Source organism: Syngnathus typhle, linkage group LG10, assembly GCF_033458585.1.
Source record: "Syngnathus typhle isolate RoL2023-S1 ecotype Sweden linkage group LG10, RoL_Styp_1.0, whole genome shotgun sequence".
NCBI lineage: Eukaryota > Metazoa > Chordata > Actinopteri > Syngnathiformes > Syngnathidae > Syngnathus > Syngnathus typhle.
Window position 1 is genome coordinate 2,483,321 of NC_083747.1, and position 24,498 is coordinate 2,507,818.

At 44.5% G+C, this 24,498-nt stretch overlaps 1 protein-coding gene across 3 annotated transcripts; it reads right to left on the reverse strand.

Annotated features, from left to right (window-relative positions):
* Window positions 1-42: 42 nt before the first annotated feature.
* Window positions 43-24,212, reverse strand: dgkb (diacylglycerol kinase, beta). Of its 3 annotated transcripts, none has more exons than XM_061289342.1 (25): window positions 24,071-24,212; window positions 23,227-23,359; window positions 22,329-22,405; window positions 22,185-22,205; window positions 21,920-22,067; window positions 21,407-21,544; window positions 20,531-20,580; window positions 19,776-19,850; window positions 19,469-19,588; window positions 18,635-18,752; window positions 18,117-18,205; window positions 17,753-17,869; window positions 17,508-17,606; window positions 17,328-17,429; window positions 16,341-16,414; window positions 15,492-15,566; window positions 14,016-14,101; window positions 13,362-13,451; window positions 13,130-13,290; window positions 10,659-10,723; window positions 5,335-5,425; window positions 4,631-4,829; window positions 2,716-2,836; window positions 2,562-2,622; window positions 43-1,759 (listed from the first exon to the last, which is right to left on the reverse strand). In XM_061289342.1, the coding sequence occupies exons 2-25, from the start codon at window positions 23,297-23,299 to the stop codon at window positions 1,652-1,654; spliced, it is 2,358 nt and encodes a 785-aa protein (XP_061145326.1). In that variant the 5' UTR covers window positions 23,300-23,359; window positions 24,071-24,212; the 3' UTR covers window positions 43-1,651. The 3 variants fall into 3 exon arrangements, with proteins under 3 accessions (XP_061145326.1, XP_061145325.1, XP_061145324.1); XM_061289341.1 differs by having other exon boundaries at window positions 17,753-17,887; XM_061289340.1 differs by having other exon boundaries at window positions 17,328-17,606.
* Between the last annotated feature and the right edge of the window lie 286 nt (window positions 24,213-24,498).

Consider the following 24,498-nt stretch of genomic DNA (forward strand, 5'->3'; position numbering starts at 1 on the left):
GTATGGCACGTTTACTGCACAATGAACCAATCCCAGAAAGCATGTCTTTTTTTTTTTTTTTATTTGACAATTCAATTACAGTATTATCTTAGTTGACATCAACAGGCATTTTGTTCCCCTCTAGGGAGAAATAACACGTGGCAGTAGTTTCCAAAGTGAAGAAGAGAAAAAAAAACGTGTTCAAAAATACCAACTAAAGACTCGTTTGACACATCGAAAGAGTGTAAAAATCATGCAAGAACCGTGCAATGGTGACATTTACCGAGCACACGCCATGCTAGTCAAACGGTGGCCGTGGTCCGCAGATGCGGATGAGCGATCATTTTGGACCAGTTTATATTTGAACAGTGAAACTTTTTTAGGGGAAAAAAAAATAATTCAACTGGTATTAAAATAAATATATTTATTTTAGTGTATATATAAATAATTGATATTTTACTGATTTCTTTTTATTTTACTGTGAAAAGACAACTGATTGCATTTTCCTACTTCAGCAGCTTGATATGAATAAATATACTTTATGTAAGTGTGTACATTTGTTTACTCCTTGGAAGACAAAATATTATTTCCGAAAAAGAAAGAAAAAAATCAGTTGCTATAAATTAATAAAATATTTGTTTCACGGTATACATGATTTCGCTCATCTTCCAAAAAATACAAAATGTCGATGTGGCACTTTGAACTGAACATTCTGTCCCGTTAATTACAGTCCTATTCAATACTTATTTTGTGTTTTGTTTTTGTTGTGCGTGAACGAACTGAACAAAAATCACTGAAGAAAAATCAATTAAGGCATGTTACCTTCTTATTGGACTGTCTGCACCACAAAATCATTTGAGCGGATTTATCCACTCAAATAGAACACGAGTATCTGGTTAAAGCCGTCCATTCCTGTAAAAGAAGTGCCATGCATGTATTTTTTTTTTTCGGAACTATCAATGACAAATGGCAGGAGTGAGCCATGAACAGGAAAAGGTAACACGTGCAAGGCGACCAACAAATGCAGAGAAAACAATTCACATCTGAAGTGCAGAAAAATAAATAAGAATAAATAATCACAATTTAATCCAGTGTTACCTTGGCTTCAAAGTTTTATCCGTTCAGTGAACCAGCTTGTAACTAAATTGACTAGTTTCTTTTCTTCAACCCCCAGATGCCAGCCAGTCAATTGACTTTTTGGTATTTTCCGATCTTTCTGGAAATTTCCAGATGTCTACCGTAGGGAATATTTTCGGAAGACCTCCACCAAGGAAAAAAAAATCCTAGCCCCGCCAGTGAATCTCAAATCAACTTCCGGCAGACAGGACAAAGCATAAAAATATCGACCAAGCCATGGCTCCTAACTTGAAAAACTGCTAAGTACCACCGTAAAAACACATGGGCAGAGGCCTCATGACAAAACACATTTGTCCGCCATAACCCAAAAGCAACAATTAAATAAATAATCAATATTTAAAAACAAACAAAAACCAGACTCGTGGATCTAAACAGCACTCCGAGACCCACCTGGCAGAACCTAAGTTTTGCTACGGCACGCTGGGCTATCAAGCAGGCAAGCACGCGAGCCCCACGCACCTCCTAACCGGTCCCAGAGAGGCTGGGATAAATTTTGTGACGAGAACTTGGAGAACCTGTGAAGCAATTCCAGGGATCAGTCATTGCTCTCGGCCCGCCTTCTCCTCACCACCGAGGAGAAGAAGCTTCGACTCTGCTGAGGACCCATCAGCATGGGCGCTTGGTTCTTGTGGATGATCTCGATCTGGAAAAAAAGGTTTCATTCCGTTTTACCCAGCGGAATAGTTTTGTCGTCTTACTTTTCGCAGATCAAAACGAGATCACCTTTGTCTTTCTGAAGGGTCCGCGTGTTGTTGTTTTTTTTTCTTCTCGGAACCGTACAAGATCGACCGTAATTTGTTCACGCCTGTCTCCGCACACTGCAAGTGTTTCCTCCCTCCCTCAAAGTGGCTGCACTTTGTCACAATGAAACATCTCGCCTTCTTTGAGCTTGTTTTGTCTTTAATTAGGACGGCCCTCTCACGCTGAAGCGCGGCAGCCATTTCCATACGCGGCGCCCGGCCGCAGCCCGACGAGGCGCGGCGTGACCAAACGAGGGCCCTTCAAGCGGCGCCGTGACAATTTCTTCTTCGTGTGTTGTTTAAACGCTGGAAGAAAAACATCACGGTCCAAATGGGATGTTACCCCCGCTAATTATTAACAACAAGTATGCAAATGGCGCCGCATGAATAAACATATTGACGAGTGTCTGTCAGAGCATTTGCATATCTGACATGTTTCTTTTTCGCTTTGATGAACAGGTTGCCAGTTGTTACGTGCTTTTCGCGTGTGATTGCACTAATGGATCTTAATTATTCTTTCACTTTCATAACATGGATCGCAGAAATAATCCGAATATGATTGACTTGAATGTATTTTTCAACCAGGTATAAAGTTGGAAAGCAAAGATTTAAGCACGAGATGGTGGCAGCCAATGGTTTTTCTCGTCATTGCCCCGATTGACCTTGGCGGAGGTCCGTGCCAACTACATAAGAGTGAAAACTTACGGTGCATGGAGTCTGCATCCAAGGTTCACCATCAATCTGCATGGGAAGGGATTTACTGGTTCTGGGGGAGACGATCCAAAGGTATCATTTGATTAAAATGGTGAAAATCTGCCTTCAATGGCGTCATTTCACAAAACGGAAAAGTAGGGCAAACCTGATGGTGACGGAGGAGCACTGCGCCAGGCGTCTTCCGGCGCTCTTCAGACCCGTGTAGATCTGACCCATCTCCATGGCCCCCTCGAGGCCGACCACCTCCAGCAGCTGATCGGACAGGTCTGGAAACACAAACGCGCGGGACTACTGTGAATTAAATTCAGATCCGAGTTCCGCACGTGTTTGGAGAACACGGTGAAGAAAAGTCAGGTGGGAAAGAACAAAAGAACTCGCCGACATCTGCATCTGAGACACGTAAACGGCGCGTTAAGAACAGCGGCGCGTCAATTAATTAGATTGCACCGGCAATGCCAGGCAATCTTGTGATCATATCATTATTAATTTGCACTGATGTGTATTGATTTTGGCCCTGTTGGAGGCTGGGTGTCACGCCGGGGCCCCATCTGCTTCAGCCTCCGACGCTTTCCTCCTCGAATTAAGGAGCCGCCGCCTTCCCGGTCGGGAGCGCGTTCACATTAATTGAAATTCAGTCTTTTTTTTTTGGGGTTGGATGCGTGTGAGGGTGAGGACTGGCTGCTCCCGACCTGTCGCGTCGGCTTTCCCGTGTCACCGTGGTGACGGACAGGCGTCGCTCTCTATCTGGGGCTGTGAGTGAGCTGCTTTTCAGGGTCACACTGTGTGTACATACATGGATGACATCGCCCACCCCCCCCCTCCCCCGTTTTCTCACCCGAGTGCAAACGCTTTAACACAGGTGACGTGCACTGTGTCACCACGGGCAGGGGTCCATTTTTTTTTTTTTTCTTTTAGCCCCGGGCAACAAAGATTCAGTGTGAAGTCATAGTTTGCTGCCTAAATGCGTTGCCATGGAAATATAATGACAGCTCAATTTCTCACTTGCTGCCTAAAGCAGACTGCTGTGGAACGAAATAGAAGAGTTCGCTTTGGGATTTTTTTTAAACTATGTCCTTCGCTTAACGTCAGACAAAAGAAGCTCTAAACTTCCTCAAGCAGCAGAGCCGTCAAGTCCGACTACAGCAAAATGTCGGGATTTCTGTCGTCCAATGAGCGCGTCACAAGGGGGCTTGTCGTGGGGCATCAGTCCCCAAACAACACACCCCACCCACCCACAGTGGGGGGAAAAAAAAAACCTCACTCCCATTGTAAATAATTCACTCTGCAGCCATTCCCTTCCACCTGAGGGGCTTGTCTCCTGGCGTCACCAGCAGGATGATTTAACAGCTCCAGAAAGGTCAGCTACACAACCATGCACACGCACGCACACGCACACAAAAAAACTGCCACCAGTTTGATCCATGTGTCGTGCTCGACTACGCCCCCTCTGGCTAATGCACTCGTGTGTGTTTACCACTAAATGGATCTTTTGGGAAGCGGGGGGGGGGTCGTGTTGGGTCTGTAACAACGTGTAGCTTTTTACTGATTGGTCGTAAACTTCAATTTTTTTCTGTTATTGTTTTGATTATTAATTTAATGAAAAATTTTGAGCATGCTAACACACCAAACTTGATATTCTAAATTTCATTTTTTGTTACGCAATCAAACATCCGATTTAGAAACAAACTGAATTAACCTGCTTGCTTTTGTTGAGTCTTGCAAGCGGTTTGTTTTGGAAAATCATCAACGGTCTTCCTCCACTTTTAGCAGGTAGCCACGTTGGACTTTTTCTTTTTTGGGCCATTCCCGATGACGGCCGTCCTTTTGACGTAAATGGAGTCGGGGGAGTCCGCTCCTATTAACCGAGCGTGTCCTCTCCGCTGTCTTCGCAGGCCATTAATACGCAAGTGACAGTTCCAAATAGTGACACGGTTTTACCTGCGTGTCGCAAACAAAAGCCGCTCGCTGTGATTCACCTTGTCACCCGTGAAATATTCATGCGCTCGTTGAAAAGTTTCCTGGTCCCAAGTTTGGTGTTGAATGTTTCTCCCGTCTCTCACCTTGAACTGCAAACATGAGCTCCTTGGGGTCGGTCAAAGGCGTCCTCCTCTCCAGGCCCTTCTTGGCCGCCTTACGGTGGTGACCCCTTCTCTTTTTGCTTTCGCCCCACAGGTTGGAGCCGCCGTGCATGCTGGGTATGTTGAGGATGGCGATGCCCTCTAAGGAGACGGAGCTCAGGTCCAGGGTCACGCCGTCGCACTTGGAGGGAGAAATTGAATTATCTTCAAGATGGAGGTGAGGTGTTGTTGCAACACGTCTTCCTCACAGTTCTGATACTTTTGAATTTGAATAAAGTCCATCTTGATCGAGCTGCCGTACTTTTCTCGTCCTAATTAATAAGGCGCTTTTCAAAGCGGTGGAAAAAGATGAAGTGTATCTTCATTAACGTTTGGTATCACACTCGGCGGGGGTTGTGCAGGGCTAATTACCTTTGCGCACAATCCAAGTCTAATGGGAAGCACTCTTCACGTCCATATTTTCACAGGAGTGAAATTAGTGCAATTCTGGGCTATTTATAGAAAACAAGATGGTCACAGTTTTCCCCTGCTATGTAGGCAACTTTGCAATATTTTCTTTTTTTTTCTCTCGATTCTATACAATCAAATGCAAATTGCGACTTTGGTGTAGTACCGCATTGTGCCACAACACGCCCCGGCAGCACTGAGGTCGAACCGGAAGACACGCGGCATCATTACGGACTCACCTCAACCTCCAGGAAGTCGTGTAACTTCTTGCACGTGGCCGAGAAGGTTTCTGAAGTGCCGAACTCAAAGTACCACAGCTTGTTCTTTGTTCTGGGAGAGAAAAGAAGGGCAAGACAACACTCTTGTGACAAGCCAAAGCATCTGTTGTGAAAACGGGATTTCCGAAACACTAGAAAGGAAATACAATCGTGTTATCGGCGGATTATTAACCTCCACGGAATAACCTCCATTGCTAAGGCTGACGATCAATGACCCAATTATCTGTCTATAAACTCTTAGCATAAATTATATCACAGGGCTAAGAAAACATTTTATAATTTGTAATTTCAGTCTAGCCATTGACCAATTTGCATGACGACCCTGAAATTTGGTTTTAAAAACCAGAGGTCCGAACATCGACCCTTGCGGGACGCCGCTTTCCGACATTCCGAGCCTCCGATCAATACGGAATAGTCTCGCTGATCTGAAGCAGGAATTCTAATTTCACAGAAGAGTTTTCATCTTTCCAAGAGATGGACGGCAAAGAGCGGAATGCTATTTATCTTCCAGTGTGAAAGACAAAAAACAACAACGATGCTGACACACAGGTGTGAATGAGGGGGATGTATTAGTATAAGCAGAGGAACAATCACTGAATTATTGATTCCCTCATTAGGACTTTTGTCAGGACCATTTAGCCACTTTACAGATGGGCTTTCATTTAGTCTACTTGCAAGGTCGAGCGACTCTCAGCTGATTTATCGTGGCCAGAGAGGGAAGGCGGAAGACTCGAACCGCAGGACCGTAAACAAATCAGGACAGTGTATTCAGAAGAGATGGTTGCTGATTTGTGGGGCAAATGAGCCACGTGGCTAGCAGGTGCAAGTGAAAAAAATCAAATGAGCCGCAACCTGGAGATATGAAAAAAGTGTATGAATAGAAAATAAGAATCAAATAATCCTGATGACTAAATTGGAAAATCTTCATTTCATTGTTTATTCCTGTTTTGAGAGACAAAGCTAACGCGAGGCACCCATTCCCTCAAAGCTGCCGCATCTCCACGGGACGTCATGCAAACTTAATGATGCTTCCCGTGGGTGAGATGAGGAGACGAAAGCAACGCCGCTCAAATAATGAAAGCTCAAAAGCGAGATTGGACCTGTGGCAGTGTATCGATGCAAAGCGTATGCTGATGGCTGCTCGGGTTGGTCACGCGATGATGAAGTCAGCTGTTGAAGTCAAAGCTGCCAATGAAGCAAATCCTAAGTAAATTAAAAATGGTTTTAAAATGGCTGAATTTTGAAAGCAGATCGACGGAAAATGGTTGAAATCTAAAAATGGTCCTTCTTAGCATGATTTCAGAATTTAAGCCTAAATCACAAAACCTCGTCTATCCTATCGCTGCTGTGTCATCGCAACGCTTTTATTTGAGCTCGGCGTGGCGTCGCTGCCCCGAGGCCAAAGTCCCGTTCCGTGCACTTTACACTGGCCGCACTTAACACAACACGGCCTCCATTGATTTTCTCCAGCGCTGACACTTCATCTAACCCACAGTGATCTACGACCTTATTCGAGCACTAATTTCTTCTTGATCAGAGGTGATAAATATCGCATTGACATAACCAACTCTTTGCGTGCCGCATCAATGCGTCGCCGTGGTGCCGCCTGTAGCGCTCTCCCGCGTCCGCTTGCCACTTTGAGAAACGACCAGAGCCGCATTAGGGAACAACAAACATATATTTTTGTTTTAAAAGCAAGAATACCCCATGGACTAAGATTTATATGATGGTGCCTTGAGCGGAGAGTTTACTTTTTTTTTTTTTTTACAATCGTTTCAGAATTCTGTAGTACATTTTTGTACCAGTGAGTATTATTTTGTCTATTTACATGTGTTGCTTCACTGTTTGTGTTAAAATATCAATTTCTTGAAGGTTTAAAACGCTGTATTAAAAAATAAATAATAATAATCATATGTTTTCTCTATATGGAAGAGTGAAGTCAAGGATAACGGATGTGTCATGAACGCAACAAACCGACTGAACGGGCTTTGATCCGTGCTTGGTTGAGGACAACGTAAGTGGCTTCACAAGAAAGGTTAAACGAGTGTGTGTGTGTGTGTGTGCGCTCCCACCGAGCTGTGGGACAGGGGCCACAGGTGAGATATCTCTAAATTACACACAAGCGGTCATTAATTATAGATGACACTTTGGTCGCATAAACGATTTCAACCTCAAATGAGGTCCGAGTGTGTGTGTGTGTAATTTATAACACTGGTTGGTTTTCAACACACACACATTGTAGTGTAGCCCAATCCAGCACATGGCGGCGCTTTGATGAACACGGCTCATTATGCTAAAGAGCGCCGCATGCCCGGGCTTCCCTGCGCCTTCCGGAAAGGTTAACTCGGGATGGTTACACAGCACAGCTGGGGCCTGGGGGGCCCGTGGGGGACCCCGAGAGTGTGGGGCATCCCGGGAGGGGCACACCGAGACCGTTAGATGTCTAAGGACCTTAAATGGAAGCCCAAATATCAAGGGGACATCAAGGCTCTGGTAAAGATCGACACTTAAGCAACACAACGGGAAGAAATCTGCTTTTTTTTTTTTTTTTTTTTAAATGTGGCAGACAGCAGGGTGAACAAGTGGTTAGTACGTCCGCTTCGCAGTTCTGGGGGAAGTAGCAACTTGAATTTGGAAACTTTGTTACTTTAGTTTGATAGCAACTAAATTTCACACGCTAGCAGCGTCATGTTATTTTGGTTCAAGCGCTAACTAATGCGATCTGAAAATCTTTTCTCCTGATCTTTTTTTTTTTTTTATATGGCCACAACATTCAAACGACAAACAAGAAGTTGGTGAACGTACATGTAATCAGAAAAGTTGGCAGGTTTTTAGTTCTGAATCTCTCCCACCACCAGAGTTGTAACCCTGTGACACCTTGGAAATTCTGTCAACACCTGCCATGTTGCTTTTAGTGGCCAGAAGGTGTTAACCCCCCAAAAAAAACATTAACAATATGAGCCACAGTCACATAACAACGGGTTGCCAGGGGGAGAAAACTGAAAATTGGCTGCTAGAAAAGTGCTTATTAGACCAGCTTGAAAAGAAACCGCTCGTTCGATTATAACAGGGGAAAAAATAAATAAAATTGGTCTCAAGGACTCATGTTGGGAATTGAACAGGAAGTCAGCCATTTTGGTTTGGCTTGGTCATAATCTCAAAGCGGATTTAAAGTTACAAAAACAAAAAAAATCAGGCTGATTCACTGAGCCAGTAAACTTAAACGAAACCACAGCGCTTATCCCCGGAAAAAGGCATATCGCAAAAAACTATTTTTTGGGGGGATAGACCGGAAGAGCACTAAAGTTAAACAACGGCGCAGAAACGCAGCGTTGATTAATTCATAATGACACACCGAAAAGCCCAGAGGTCTGAACTTTACAAACCGTGGCGTGTCTTTATTTTCCCGCCATCCTTCCTTTCCCCCTCCGAGTCACAGATTAGCGCGTAATTACATTAAGGATCAGCAAAAAATGTCGGATGACGGCGGGAGGAAGGCTATATTTTGAAAAAGTCAGTCGAGGAGTACCGGCGTGGGTGGGAGGAGGAGGAGGCCCAGTCTCGGTCACGGGCCGGCTGATTGTCTGCTTTTAATCCTCGACCTCATTATCACCTCCAGGTCCGGCAGTGGCAGTAAATGAATCTATCTGCCGAGTGTCAAATCTTCACACCTTCGCCCTGGTAATCACCCCAAGGTGCAAATACACAAGATGGATAGGACGCGAGGAGTCAAGGGAGAGGGGGGGAGGGGGAGTCGCGAGACCCCGACATTCCATCAGGAAAATCTCCTCCCTTCATAATTAAGGCAATTGTCCCAATGTTGCTCGGCAGTTAAAGGTGATTAAATATTCAGTTTCTGTATAAGGTCAAATCACAGACAAAATGTATACATGTGACACTTGTGTGACAAGCATGCAAATGACTGCACATTAAAATGCATGTAAATGTGTTCATGTGTTTTTTTAAATTATATTATTCTTTAATTATATAAATATGAATTTAATTTAATTCATCCATCCATCCTTTTTCTAATTTAATTTATTATTATTTTGTTTGTTGCTGTATTTTTTGCTTTATCATAGCAGTCTTTACAAAAAGTATCAAAACCCAAATTTTGTCAGCTGTAATATTTTTGAACGGAATCAACGCAGCGTGTGCAAAACTCCGAGGCGGCGCATCCGTGTTGTTTCCACACCATTTTACGAATCCTCGGTGAAAAATGATTGAGGTATTTTAAGAAAATGATTCCGTCTGTTATTTGAATCCCGTTAATAATTCACACGGGCGAATGGCTTTAGGATCTCTCTATTACACACTATCCTTGCCACTTCAATAATGCATGCTGATAGTTTCACAGGGTAGCAGAGATTTTTGTTGGATTTGTTCACGGGGCTCGTGACCATTGAAAGTATCGCAACTTATCAAAGAGGAAGGGGCGGGGTGAAAAGTCGAAATCTGCCCGGAATTCACGTAGCAACAGGCACAAAATGAAGTTTTTCTACGACTCATAAACTCATCATTTCGCCAAATACGTATCTCCGAATACAGTCAACAACAAAGAGCAAAACTAAAAAACAACAGCTGGGCCAGCAGCATCTTCACGTCTCTGAAGAATGAGCGCCAGGAGGACGTGGCGTGGCTAAATGGCGCACCAGGAGCAGGCTAACATATGCTAACGAGCACAAATGGGATTATTAGGAGGCGGCGTGTCATCGCTCTGACTGATCCGCCATGTCAAACTAGCCAAGCCAATTCAATTAGGGCCTGGATGACTCCCCGGCGCTAGGCGCTAGTGGAGACGTATGGGCAAGACGTTAAATATTGATGGAAACATACTGGAGATGCCACATTTGTCCGTGCGCCAAAGGTGAACACGTCTCCTGCAGCTCATCACAAAGGCTAAATATGAGGAGCGTCCATTCGTCATCGGTGGAGACGCTACACGGCGGGTCACCGGGGAGGGAGGGAGGGGGGAAACCACACGTGATGATCCACTGGGTTAATTACACTCAAAATTACACACTGCCCCCCCCCTTGCGACACCACACAGTGGAAACCTTTTTTTTCCTATTATCACCTGTGGTGGAGACCATTCATGTCATTGTCCCAGACTTTTTTTTTCATATTTATAATCTGATAATGAAAGGCAAAGAACTTTCTCATCCTTGACTTCAGTACACCTTGACGCTAGAATGGTTTGAATGTTTAAGAACAGTGATGGGGAAATTGCAAAAATGTTCAGGAGTGTGAATTTGGAAATTTGGGAAGAGAAGAGTGTGACCAACCTGCTGTTAAATTTCTCCGGGTGCTTCTCCCTCATCACGTGAAAACGATGTGCGATCGAGGCGTCCTGCAAAGAGGAATGGAAGTGTTTCGTTGTACAAACAAATCATATGAAGCAATTTCAGCGCTAAAACGAGAATAGAAACGAGCGCGGCGAATCGTCGGCTTACTCTAGCAAATGGTGTGATCGAGTCTTTCCTCATTACGATATTTAAGGCTGCTCGGAGCTCATTAACGGAGCGCCACGTGGCGTGCGCTTACGCCGCCGTGTGAGGAGAGGTGGAGCGCTATTGACAGGAGAGGCCTGATGACGGAGGCTCCGCCGTCGAGCTAGCGGCTAATTAAGCAAACGCGCGTCGCCGATAATCACAGCTCCGGGAGCTTGCAGACAGCGTCCTCCCTTTTTTCCACTTATCATCCACCTCTCCTCCTCTGTCACTCTTGACCGTCCTCTCACCCGCTTTCACGGCCTCCCGGAGAGAAGCCGGAGACTAGAGGCGGGGAAAAAGTGTGAGTTTTACCAAAAGAGGCTTTTTTTAAACAGCGTATGTTAGACAAGCGCGAGCGGCGTATTAACACCGCGCCGTCTGCTCGGACCGCTTAAGAAAAGAAACTTTGAGGAGGAGGAAGTTGATTGGAAATGTTTACTTGTTGGAGATTTGGATGAAAAATAAATAAATGCAGTTGATAAAGCTTGTTTTTCGGATAAGGTGTTTCATGTAAAATAATAATAAGATGGAGCAAAGCTGGTGCGGCGAAGCTTAAAGTAATCAAGTGACATTTCCTTTAATTCACACTTGTAAGTGTCGGCCACAAAATGCTGGCAAGGCCTTTGAAGAAAAAGAGGCTGAACTCAGCAAAGTTAACGCTCGATAACAATTTAGAGCAATACGGAAAGCGAGTTGGCGCAAACTTTTTTTTTTTTGGGGGGGGGGTGCTCCTCTCAACCCTCCCTTTTCCTCCATCATGTCCTTGGCCTCCTCCCTTCCAACAATGTATTTTGATCCACCCCCTTTTTGAGTGGCACTATTGAAACACAAGGAGGACCCCCTGCTAGCGCACAAACTTAGCAGGAGCCAAAAGAGGAAGAGAAAAAAAAAAATCAATGGCTCATCTTTTTCTTCTTCTGGATGTCTCCTCAAAAAGACCAAAAGTGTTTTGGCTGATTCCCCACGGACGCAGCAGACGGAGAGGTGAGATGATGGATGTATCTGAAGGAACTTGATTCTCTTACAAAACAGGACAAGAGCAGCGAGCCGGGAGGGACTTAGTTAGCTGGTTAGTTATCTCCCCTTTGGCTTGAGGCGTTGACAAGCAACACCAAAAAGCTTCACCTCGGCAACTTGGAAAAAAAAAAAAAAAAAAGACTCTTTACAGTGTACCTGCTACATCGCCCTGAAATAATGACCAATGTTAAACATTTGGCAGGCGAATTAAAGCGGGACATGTGTAATGTCCTCTCATAGCTCAAGGTTTAGTCCAATTAGGAGCGGACTTTCATGTGCCTTTCATGTGGGAAGAGTAATGTCGGCCGACAGGAACGTGGCGCGGTCATTAGGCCGACTGACTGCATTATGCTAGCGAAGAGCACGCCCTGATTAGTTCTGTCTCTCGGCTTTGATTGAAATCGTTGCGTGTCATGTTGAATCTGGGGAGAAAATTGGTTCTTTTAATCGGAATAGAAATGGCATAGTGTATATATAAAAAAATTGGCCAGATTTTTCCGTGTGGATACAAAAAATGTCCTTCAACTTCTCGCAACCTTTCCTCAGATGCTACGTGGTTAGCGGTGGCGATTGCTGATCTTTCGATTTGAGCCGTGTCATTATAGAAACAATCTACTTTTCATCAGCATAATCTCCGAGGTAATTATTAGCTTGACTTGTCGCGTAATCTTTACGGTAGCGCACCCAAAAAAAAAAAACAATGTGTCAGAAAATATATGACACTCAAATCTATAGAGAGCTCAAAGTCTTCTTAATCCCTTACAAACAACTTCATTTGTTATCATCACGCATGCTGGCTGATGCTGCGCAATTTAAAAATTGACAAGAGGAGCCGCAAAGCTTGTACATGCGTAAATAATTTGTATTATTTTTTTAGCATTCTACTGATAGATGTTTCTTCAATCTTTCAATCTGGGAACTATCCATCTAATATTGTGTACATGGTTCAAATTTGCTAGCCACTGGGGGGCTTATGTGACCCTAAATGACCCCAAAATGAGTGTGTCTTTTCAGTCTCGGCTTCTTAAGACTTTTTCTGTTTGGCTACTCATTACGTGCGTCAGCGCTACACTGCCACCTGGCAAATGTCAATGACGAGATTTCCTCGCTGACATTCATCCGTAATGACCGACATCAGTGTCATTATGTGCAAACAGTATTTGTTTTGGAAAGGAACCATGGAGTGTTAAGAGTGCTAAAAAAAAAAAGTGGTCTTTGAGGCCTTTGCGTCAAAGTGTGTGACTCACCACTCCGATGGAGAAGTAGTTGTTGACGATGCTGTACGGCACCGGATCGCCTCGCTCGTCCTTGTCGGTGGCCGTGACGTCAATCTTCCAGCGGTCCAGCATGACCTCGCTGCTGTTTTCGATGTCACGTAGGATCTTGAGCAGGCTCTCGCCCTCGTAGCCTTCCAAAGTGAGAGGTCACAGAGTTGAAGTTTTAGGTTCAACTTTTAGGTTAAGATTTTTTTTTCAGTACCTCCTCCCCAGCGCAGACATCGGGCCAGGTCATTTCCTGTGCCAAGCGGAAGTACACAGACGGGCGGGTTCCGGTCCAAGTTGGCCTTATCTGAAAAAAAAAAAAAAAAAAGAGAGAAATAAAGTCACGACTCTGGCAACCAATCACAGCGAAATGGAAAAATCAATTTTGAGTACTGCTCTGGTGCTACTTAACGTAAACAGCCCGGCGGTCTATTTCTAGAGGCACGTTTTGTCCAACAGCCGTTCCCTCTTATTGCCTCACTCTTGTTTTGATTGATAAAAAAAATTGAGGCAATTTTTTTCCCTTCGCCGGCCGTACAAGTCAAGACGGAGTCGCGGCCAAATAAAGACGAGCGGGTTGATTCTTTTGTCTTCTTTCTATGTTCTTTCAAATGATGACTAATATGTTGTTCCATCATCCCATTTGACCACCCCTGACCACACACACGCTTGCGTGTAATGAAAGTGTTTACATACACACCATCAAGTGTTTTTCTACTTCTAGTCAACATTGATGTGAGCACGGAACAGTGATAAAAAAAGACATCACCCCCCCCCCCAAAAAAAAAGAGTGTTTAAGCTTGAATATGTTGTCAAGAGGGGTGTAAATAGCACCTATTTAATCACTGGAAGCAGTGAATGGGTTCTGTACCTATAAAGTCCAGGATCCAGCCCACCGTGCCGTCCCCGCCGCACGCCAGCACCCGGAAATCGGGAACGTCTCGGAAGAAATTCAACCTGCGAGGGACGAGCAGAACTTTTATGGTGGCAATATAGTACACAGTCAAATAATTTCTTGAATGACCTCCACCAAGGCCAGGGAACCGCTACTATTTATTATTTCTTTATTATGTGCACCGCTGCTGAATCGCACATTTAAAAAACTATTTTTTCAGGCAAGTGCAAATTTGGATATGTGTAGTACCGTTTTCTACCACAACATGCTGGGCAGCACTGAGCTTGACCGTGAAAGAAGAGGTGATAAAATAATCTCAAAAGTTTCTCAGTATAAAAACAGAATCCAAAGAAAGCCAGAGTGTGAAATAGGCTGTTAAAATGAATGTTGTAGTTTTCAGGAATATATTTGAAGCAAAGTAATTTTGCATTTGTCGGCATTTCAAAAGTGAACCATTGTCATTTAGCCGTAGATCAAAACCTTTGACGAGTGCTCAGCACGCCACTGCGCCCCTTCTAATAATAATAATAAAATTGCCGATCATTCATCTGCTGCCTGGTGCGGGCCTAATCGGATCACGACGTCCAATGTTCAGTTGGACGTCTTCCGTTCCTTCACAATAACAAAGACGTAACTGAATGAAGGCCCGCATGGCGGCTAAATGACTCGCTCAATTACACCCCGTCCGGGACGGTCAAACCGCATTAAAGAGGCAAACAGACGGCCGCGCACATGAAAGGCAACTTTGGGCCCATTTAAAGAGCAAGAAGCAAACACTTCATTTGCGCTTATTGCGTTAGCCGGGGAGCTAATTGACAGCAGCAGGGTGTGCGCGCGGCCAGCAGTGTCCACTCCGCTAATGCGCCGGAGAAAATATTAACCAGGATGTAGCAGCTCGAGGTCACTGGCAAAATTCACATTTCGGAATGGACGACGCAGGCGACGAAGCGGCGTCCCTTTTGCACGTGCCGTAACGCTTTCATTCCTGATGAAGTCGCTGAGGCCCGGCTAATCAAAGCCAAACAACGCGGCGGCACGACAGCGCCGCCAACGCCAGATGCCGAAGGCCAAGACGGGGAACCCGCCGCATGGAAATCAAACATTCAAGGCCTTAATCACAGACGGTCGCCGTCTGGAAACGTCATACTCCGTCTAGCTGCTCATCTGAATGCGGGATCACATGTCGTCTCAGAGACACGCGTGCGATGATGCTTATTATTATGCATGAGCAATGTAAAATATATCACAGCATTTGTAAACAAAAAATGATAAGCGGATGAGATTTCAACTCTCTGCAATGCTTTCCTGTCCCGCCTTTTCCAATGTTGGAGGTGAAATGTGTCTGTGTTTGGATTTGAGAAGAAGACAACACATCCAAAGATTAGATTCTGGAATTTGTTGAGATGCTTCCAATAGTGAAAAGTTCTCAAAACATTTGGCTGCGGTACTTACCCGGGCATGGGTCCGTTCTTAGCTAGGTTGTACACCTGCCTCGGGTTTAAGAGGTACTGGAACTTCCTGTAGATCCTGTAGTGTCACATGACCAAAAATGAAATGACTGTCACACAGTAGCCATGACTTTCCGTATTCCGTCCCGATAAGGCAATTCGCGAGTGTGACGCGGCGAGACGGACTGGCCGGCGGCGGGGCGGGACATACCCTGAGACCCCTTTGAGGAGAAGCCATTAGAAAGACTAATTCATTTTAATTCCAATTTCATTATGTCAACTGACTGAAGTCATATTTTGATCTCATAATTTAAACAAATGGGGGGCCGGCGTAATAAGGAGCGAGTGATGATGTTTCAGTAATAACCCAATTAGCCCCGAGTTACAGAGAAGGCCCGGGCGGTGAGGAAGGGGTCGCGAGCAACGGAGGAGGTGAAAGCCATCCAAAAGATGACACGCTTTGCAAAAGTCGTCTTTAAATTGCTTTGTCTCAAAACCGTCATAAATGAGCTCAACAACGAGACATGAAATTTGGTGGGCGTATCTATTATGAGCAAACCCACAAAAACATTCCTGCCATTTTAAGTTGATTTTGAATATTTCCAGTAGATCGAAACGGCTAACTCAGACTAAATTGTGAGTGGGAGGAGCATGGGACATTTCCAGCATCACCCCAATCTCTGTTAACAAACGAGACTATTTTTTTTTAGAACAAATGAAGTCCGATTGACCTAAGAAGTGTTTGATACGTCAAAAACCAAAGCAGAAGAAACGACCGAGGTCTTTTGAGGCTATAAAGGAGGTGGACTCTGTTTTAGTGGAAACAAACTGTGTACTCAAACTGTGTACTCACCTCTCTCCCTGTTTGCCGCCGCTCTTTGGATTGACAAACACCAGCAGCGGATGAGTGCCCTCTATTGTCGTGATCTGAACAGGAGATGTCAAAACAAAGCGTGGGTGTTTGGAGACTGCAGGATGCTTGGCGGGAATTGCCTTTCATGATGCATCCTCTCAAACTGTTTGAGCAGGCACGTCGCACGGCTGCATTGCGCCAGCTGAAAACCGCTCACGCCTCGCAAAACTTGATACGGTCGCCTTAATTTAATCTCGGACTAAAAAAAATTGCCATTATCTAAAATATGAACACCAAATTTCATTCATAGAAATTTCAGAAACTGTCCAATTGGGATCAATGTTTTTTTGATTTCGCTATTTTGAAACACAATATTGTAAGATGAGTTTAGGTTGACCATTCACTATTTTTACATTTGAGTGCACTCTCAATACTCGTTAGTCAGCACGTGTTAATTGGCAGCCGCTTGGTCGGCCGTGACGCGGGGGAATCACTTCCCGGTCCCAGAAAGCGCCGCGGGCCCAAGCTCGCAAAGCGCCAACCCAAACAAGCTCTAATCCGCCGGCCCTTGTTTGAGCGGGGCTTTTGTCGCCGTCAGACCTCGCTCCCCACCCCGAACCGCCCGAGCGCCCACCCGCCCCTGCTTTCGTGACACAGATGAAGTGCTTAACTCTCCCTTGTCTGCTAACCCAGCAGGCCGAGGGGGGAATTAACGAGCTCCCCGTCCAGCCCCGGAGTGATCCATTACTTCCTGTAATTATAAATAATAATCTTGATTATTACGCTGGTTAGCCGGCGAGGGGCAGAGACGGATGTGGCGCGGGATGCGATTCATCACTAGACGAGCAGTCGCCACGGACGCCGTAATGGCTGACGGATATCGTATGAGCGGATCGTAGACAGGACGAGCCGGGATAAGGGAGTCGCTCGCGTGCGCCGCAAAAGGCAACAAATTGTGTACGTCCACTTGCGGATGATGTTCATCACCTGCAGGCCTTGACCGTCCACCGTCACAGAATTGGCTCTCTGGACCTTTCCGCGACTCGACAGGCTGCACCGTGAGTCCTTCCTAAGAGTCGACTGCCTTTCCTGAAAAATATTTTTTTTTGGAGGGCGGAGGTGGAAGGAATTAAATGTCAGACCAGGAAAAAAGAAAAGAGGTCTCACCAGGACGACGGGACAGATGGAGTTTGGCGGGAGGATGTGATCCCTTAGAGGACCACAGTCACACTCGGGTTTCACGTGGGAGGCACACTTGTTATGGAGCTGCGAGACATCATAGCGTTATTATTTTTATTGGTGGGGGGTCCATGTAAACAAAACTTGTTACAGTATCGGTAATTAATGACTCGACAGAGACGATAAATAAAATGACTAGTTTTTGCCAGGTGCAAATGTACTCGAGTCCTCACCGTGATTTGACACCACACGCAATGCAGCCCAGTTAGGCCCTGGTAACACTTAATGGTTTTGTGGCACTTGTCACACTTGTTGGGGCAGTTCCCCTCCACCCAGAAGTGATGCATGACCTGTAGAGGGAGTGACACCTTGAGAGAAAAAAAAAATACTGGTGGCAAAAGTACACACACCCTGGAATCAAGAAAAAACAAACAAGAAAAAACAAGCGTGGAAACAATTAACGGAAAAGCAAACAAGTCTGTGGATCAGTCGGTTGTTGCCGCTAATTAGCAATTCCAAGCAGGCAATAAGAGCGCATCGGGGCTTTCGGAGAACGCGAGCGCGCCGACGAGTGCGCCGCACTCCAATTGGACGCACCTCGGTGTTTTTCTTGGATTTGACGTAGGTTTTGATGCAGGAGGGCGGCGCGCGGGCCACGCAGCGCTCGTGGACCGTGTACTTGCAGACTGGAGAGACAACAACAGCATTCAGAGTGTGCACGGAATTCTGAAGTGAATATATCTGCAATATAGTTAAGTGACACCTTTCATTAGAGTTCATCAGGTTATGGTAAAAAAATAATAATACTAGGAATAATAAAAATAAGACTGGCCTGTGAAAAGAAATTTTTGGGATACCCTGTATATTAAATATATTCACATTAGTGCTCTAAAAAAAGTCATTCTATTTCTTCTGTCTGTGGCGGCGGTGCTGCAGGTGTGTATGCAAAAAAAAAAAAAGGCTGTTTTACATAACCTGTGCTTATTATGAATATATGGAAATGAGGTGGCTGTAACTATACAGTGCACGCCAACACCGCCAAGTAAAATAAGAAAAGGTCATTCAAAAAACGTGGATTGAACTGCAAGTGTGTGTGTGTGTTGCAACCCACTCACATGAACAGCAGAGTCCCTGCTTGCCGAGGCCGATGAGCATGTTGAGGCAAAGGTTGCAGTAGGCCGGCTTGTTGAAGTGCTTCAGACGCCACACGTGTTGACCGTCATCTTTCACATTCTGCACACACACCATTAGCACAATTAGAGTAGCAGACTTATCTGATAAGATATCATAAATGCAATAAAGTTTACGCTTGCTGAAAATACACAGAGGAGATAAACATTGCCACTTTTTTTTTTTTAAATTATTACACCTTGTGTTCCATTGGACCAGGAAGGGATTCTAAAATGTCTTCTGCTTTGTAGGTGCTCTTCATTGGACAGTTTAAGATCATGTCAACAAACTACACATTGACAGAGAAATATTTTTTTTGTATTTTAATGCAAGGGTTTACTTTCTGAGTCCTTTTATTCCCCTTATAGATGTGCAATTAAATGGATCTACATATATTTAGGGGGGGAAAGAAAAACAGCCATAAAGTGCAATTTTGTGACAATCTCACCGTAATTTGATTTGTCTTCCGGGACATTTTTGCCCATAGAACATTCTTGGCATCAGTATCAACTCAATAAAAGAAGAATAAGTTTGACTAAAGAGAAGAGTCCATGGAATCTTGGGGAATGGCTCTATCTAGTGGATACTATTGGAACTGCACACTCGTACCTGAAGCCAAGGGGCAGCCATCTTGTGTTGCCCCCCTTTTACAGACTTTTTTTTTAATGCCAGGATCTGCGTATAACATAATGAAGCTCTGCCTCGTTTCAATTTCTATTTGCAAATTTTTATTTCTTATGAAAAGTCTAAATAAATTAAGAAAAAAATTGTCTACTCACAGTCTCCAGACCCAACAGGACCAGAAGCGGGATGGTGGTCATCCCTCCTCGGATCCACTCTTCCAGAGACACGGTGCCATCGTGGTCATAGTCGATCTCCTGCATCATTTCCTGGAGGATCTTTTCATACAATTGGTACGAGGACAAAACAAGGTTAGAAAATTGCGTCTCATAATCTGATCAAAATGAAGACGTGTTTTTAATATTTAATGTATATATGAATATAGTGAGAAACTAACATTACTAAAAAAAAAAAAAATAAAGTTACATTTGAGCTCAGAAACACATTTCAAGTTTGACCTCTTACAGGTTTGAGCTCGGTCACATCCCATTCCAGGTACTCGGCCACGTGCATCATCTGCGAGATGATGTGCTCCAGCTCCTGTGTGAACGCACACACACATTTATATTTATACGCTATATTTAAAGACAGTCTTTAGCTGGCCTTGTGAGCCGCTGCTGATAATGGGCTGATGGGGGTCGCATAATAACAGGTTGGAAATGTCAGTGGAGGCGGCGTGAAGAACTCGGTGGCTTAATGACAGTGTTTGTTGTTTTCTTTCGAGGGAGAAGCAGAGCAGCTGACATTATTACAAAGTTCAACACGGGGTCACTTCGGAATTTGGTGAGTGTCATTAAATGGGAGATACGCACTTTCTAGAAAAGCATCAAGGCAATATTTAGGGAGCAAAAATTCATTGACATCTGTGTGGTTTTTGTGGGTGTTTTGGCCATTTTGCTTGTCCTATCAGAGATAATAAAAGGATCCAGAGCTATTAATGGGACACTAATGATAGGATATACAAAGTTGTCTCACCGAGCCTCCAATTTCACCCCATCAAGGGTGTTGTCACACAAAATTGCCACCCTCGCTCTTCACATTTTATTCATTCACAAATGTGTACCACTGATGGTCCATCAATGGCTTGGATGTGAGAAACTGAAATATTGTTTCATTTTTCATGTTTAGAACGTTTTGGGAGCAAGATAATCAAAGTGCTATGTAAAGAGAAATGCAGTACATTAAAAAAAAGATGAACCCGAATGAAGACAAATACTTACCGAGCTGTCCAGAGAGCCGTTTCCGTCTGTATCATAGAGACGAAACATAACTGTGAAGAAGGGGAAGAAAAAAAAACCCGTAATCAACAAATCGTCTGCTTTCATCGCTCTTTAACGTTGCACGAGATAGTCACAATTATCATAGCAGCTGACTTGCGTAAGCCGAGACTGCTGACATCATGAGATGCTCCAGAACAAATGGATAACGGCTTCTTTCTTTCACAGAAAGTGATGTCGAATGTTTACACGCAAACTAAAGAATGGCAAAGAAAATAGAAAAAGATTCACAAGTAAATTCCTAATGTCAATTAGAATAATCATAATAAACTACCTTAGATAAAAGAAAAGTTTGTAGATTCATATTTTGTACTTAGATTGTATTTTTCCCATGTTATTGTATGAGTTTAAAAGTCGAACGTAATTGGAAAAAAGAAATACTTGCATCCCGTGATGAAAGGCAACAGAAGTAACTGCAGTTCTTAGACTCACCAGCAGAGAGCGCTATCTGATAACACTACACAGTTGTGACTTCCAGTCAGAATTGTTTTTTTTATCATTTATTTACCTGATCGCCAAATTGAGAAGATAAATGTCGCATTTGGCAAATTTAGTAATAAAACAACAAACCATATCAAAACAAATTCAAAACTGCTGTGCTTTCATCTATTCATAACCCAAGCTCGAGGACCACCATGACGTCATACTTTCCTTTCGGGTGGCAAAAGTACAATATTCCATGGCCCATGTGTAAACAAAGTCAGAAACGGTTGGACATTTGGTGACTGACTATTTTTAGCTTTCTTCTCTATTTCCATAATATCAAGCGTCAGCGGAAAAGACGATTTGAGCTATAGAAATGGAACGCTCGGCACTCACACTCCAGTTTGTCCTCTGGCCGTCCTCCTTCCAGCAGCGACAGGTAGCACACGATGTCTTTGAGCTGCACCGTGCTCTGCGGCCCGGGTAGGGCGCTCGGCCTCAGTGGGGTCGAGTTGCTTTTGATCAGCTTGAGTCCTGCAGCGAGGAAGGCGGGGGCGGCAAAAAGTCAAACCTGCAACTGGGAAGTCTGTCATGTTAGTAGGGAGGCCTGACATCAATGGAGCACAACTGTGCATTTAGAACTTTGAACTTTTTATTTTATGAATAGAACATTAGACTTTGAATTGAATATCAAAATCAAATAATTATTTTATATTTGTATAATGTGAAACTGTATTAGCTTTTATTGCTTGACCCTTTTTTTTTAATGTGTATTATTCAGCAGAAATGACAGTCATTGTTACAGCCAAACAAATGAAAGAGTTTGAGTGAAAGCCTTGTGAGAAATTGTTTAGTGAAGTATTTAGAAAAGCTATAAAGAACCTAAGTGATGTTAGTGTAAACTCTTACCAGCGACTTTGGGCTTGTCGGAGGACGAGGACGGGCTGGCATGGTCCTTGTTGCTAAAGGACAAAAAAAGATGCTGGCAGAACTCGTGCGGCAGCTCGCTCTCCAGGAAGGTCTGCATGAACACCTTGAAGCCCTCAAAGTCAATCTCCTGAAACATACAGTCAAATAAATGACCTTTTTTTTTTCCTCATTGAAATGTGAGAGAAATCTGCAGGGTTATTATGTCAAGAAAGGGGTTGCCAGAAAAGAAGGTAGGTAAACTCACCTGGCTGAGGATTTCTTGTTTCTGTCAAGACAGAGCAGAAAGATTGACGCTTATTTTTTCATTTATACTTAAATCATTTGTCAACTATGAAACAATAAGCTATAATAATGTGTGTTGGATTGATCAGCGATGACTTGCACAAACCTCCTCTGGATTGTATTTGGCCAGCACGCCATCGCCGTGGAACTCCTGCAGCACGTCTTTCAGTTTCTTGGTCGAGTCTGACGACAGATCAAAGATGCAGGAAAACCGCTTCAGTATGTGTGTGTGTGTGTGTGTGTTGAATTGAACATCTCATGTAAGCTGTTCATCGCAACACGCTGGAGCGCTTGTCATCATTCCCGAATGCCATGGCAACACAATCCTTAATGGCGGAGCGTGTGCCTGTGTGTGTGTGTTCCTGTGTGTGTGTGTGACATTCTGCAGATGTTCTCAAAGCGGTTGTGTTGCAGCAAAGCAGCACTTTAGCCACATGAAGGCATTGTTGGCTGCCATTTTTGTGCAGAATCAAATGCGCACGCTTGACGAGAAGAAAATATCCGACAACCTTCTGCAGCTGCTGAAACGACAATGCAAATCTCTGTTCTGATTCTCTCAAAGTAAATCTGCTTTTTGAATCATCACGAGACATTTAACTGTTCATCAACCGTACGTCCAATTAGCAATTAATTAATCCACCAGTGCCTTAAGAGGTTTTGACAGCACGGGTAAAGTTTGTTCGGAATGACACGTGGGTAGCGGCGAGGCGTCCTTGCCCTGCCAGCCTCATATTTTCCACACCATGTCAACATTTCGGAGGGAAATGTAAACCGCTGGCACGGCGCGGTGAAAGCGGCATGATGGATGGATGACTGGGAGCGCTCGCATTAAACGTTTCCATCTGGGTGGCAAAATCATTAGCGACGTCATTACGGGAGGAAATTGAAAAAGAGTCACGTGACAGGAGCGGCGTCAATTGCATTGTTTTTTTTTCTTCATTTTACAATCTTCGATTAGACTAACTTGTGAATATGCAAAAACGAATAACGAGAAGGATGCTTACATTGAGTGTATTCTTGCAAGAGGGCGAATTCTGCCGGGGTCAACGTGACCCAAACGTCCTGGCCGCTCGTCATGGTACTCAGGCCTCACCCAGCAGCATTTTGGTCACGCTTAATCCAAATGAACGAGATGGGCTGTTTGGACAAAAAAAAAAAAAGGTTAAAAGGAGTAGAAGGATATTGAGGAAAAATACATTTTAGGGTTGAGCCAAAAACACTCGGTCATTTAGGCGTGTTCTCACGCCACAGTAGAAGCCCTTGAAAAATTCCGAAAATGCCATTTCGTTAAAGCTGAATTGAATTAAAGCCCCAACGAGTACAGGTTAGGTATTCGTGCAAAATCCTATCCTGACGCAACAAGTGCAAGATGACTGTTTTATTGTTATTGTTTTTTTTCTTTTGCATTCTGGGCTGCGTCCAGTCCAATGGCATCATCAGACAGAGCTGTTGCTATGATGACGGCACGAGTAGCCCACCCGATTCCAAATGAGACCACTGCCCGCATGAATCGCCCGCTCGTAAATGTTGTGAGGCCAAATGATGCGCAATCCGTCGGGGACATGCAACTAAGTCTGCGCGTCGTTACGTCTCGGCGTGTGCGGTGAACCTGCGAGCGGCATCAATGAAATATTAAGTGCGGTGTCGCAGAACACACGGAAAGCCCATTCCCCATATCTCGTCATTCCGAGGCATGGTTGGGAAGCAGCATCCTCACGTGTTTGCTCACGCTTGAGTGTGCTGCATCCATCGGGAGGATGGAGAGTGCCTTCACACACACACACACATATACTGCGACAGGCATGCATCGATAAAACCACGAGACGAGGTCAACATGCCGCCGCTCACCTGCCACAGAGTCCAGGGAGTAGACGAGTCCAGAAGATGCGCTGGTTGCTCCAGTAAGTGGGCGAGGAAGAGGAGGAGTGGAGAGTGTGCAGAAGAGGAGGCGGCAGCGGCGATCCGCTGGGGGATCCGTTGGGTGCTGAGCCAAGAGTCTTTGTAATTACATGTTGAGTGCGGTGAAGGAGAGGAGGTGCTGATCCAGTCCAGTTTGTTTTAATTAGAAGAGGCGATCCAGGTGATCCAGCGGGTGCTTTTATGTGACGTGACCAAGTAGGGGATCCGATGGAGAAGTGATCCGGTGTACTTTGAATGATCCAATGGAGGATCCAGTCGGTGTAGGATGAGTGCTTGGACTAAACGGGGGATGTTGTGAGATGTTCCAGCGAGATCCAGTGGGCGTTCCAATACTCTGCTAAGGCTTTTTTTCTTTT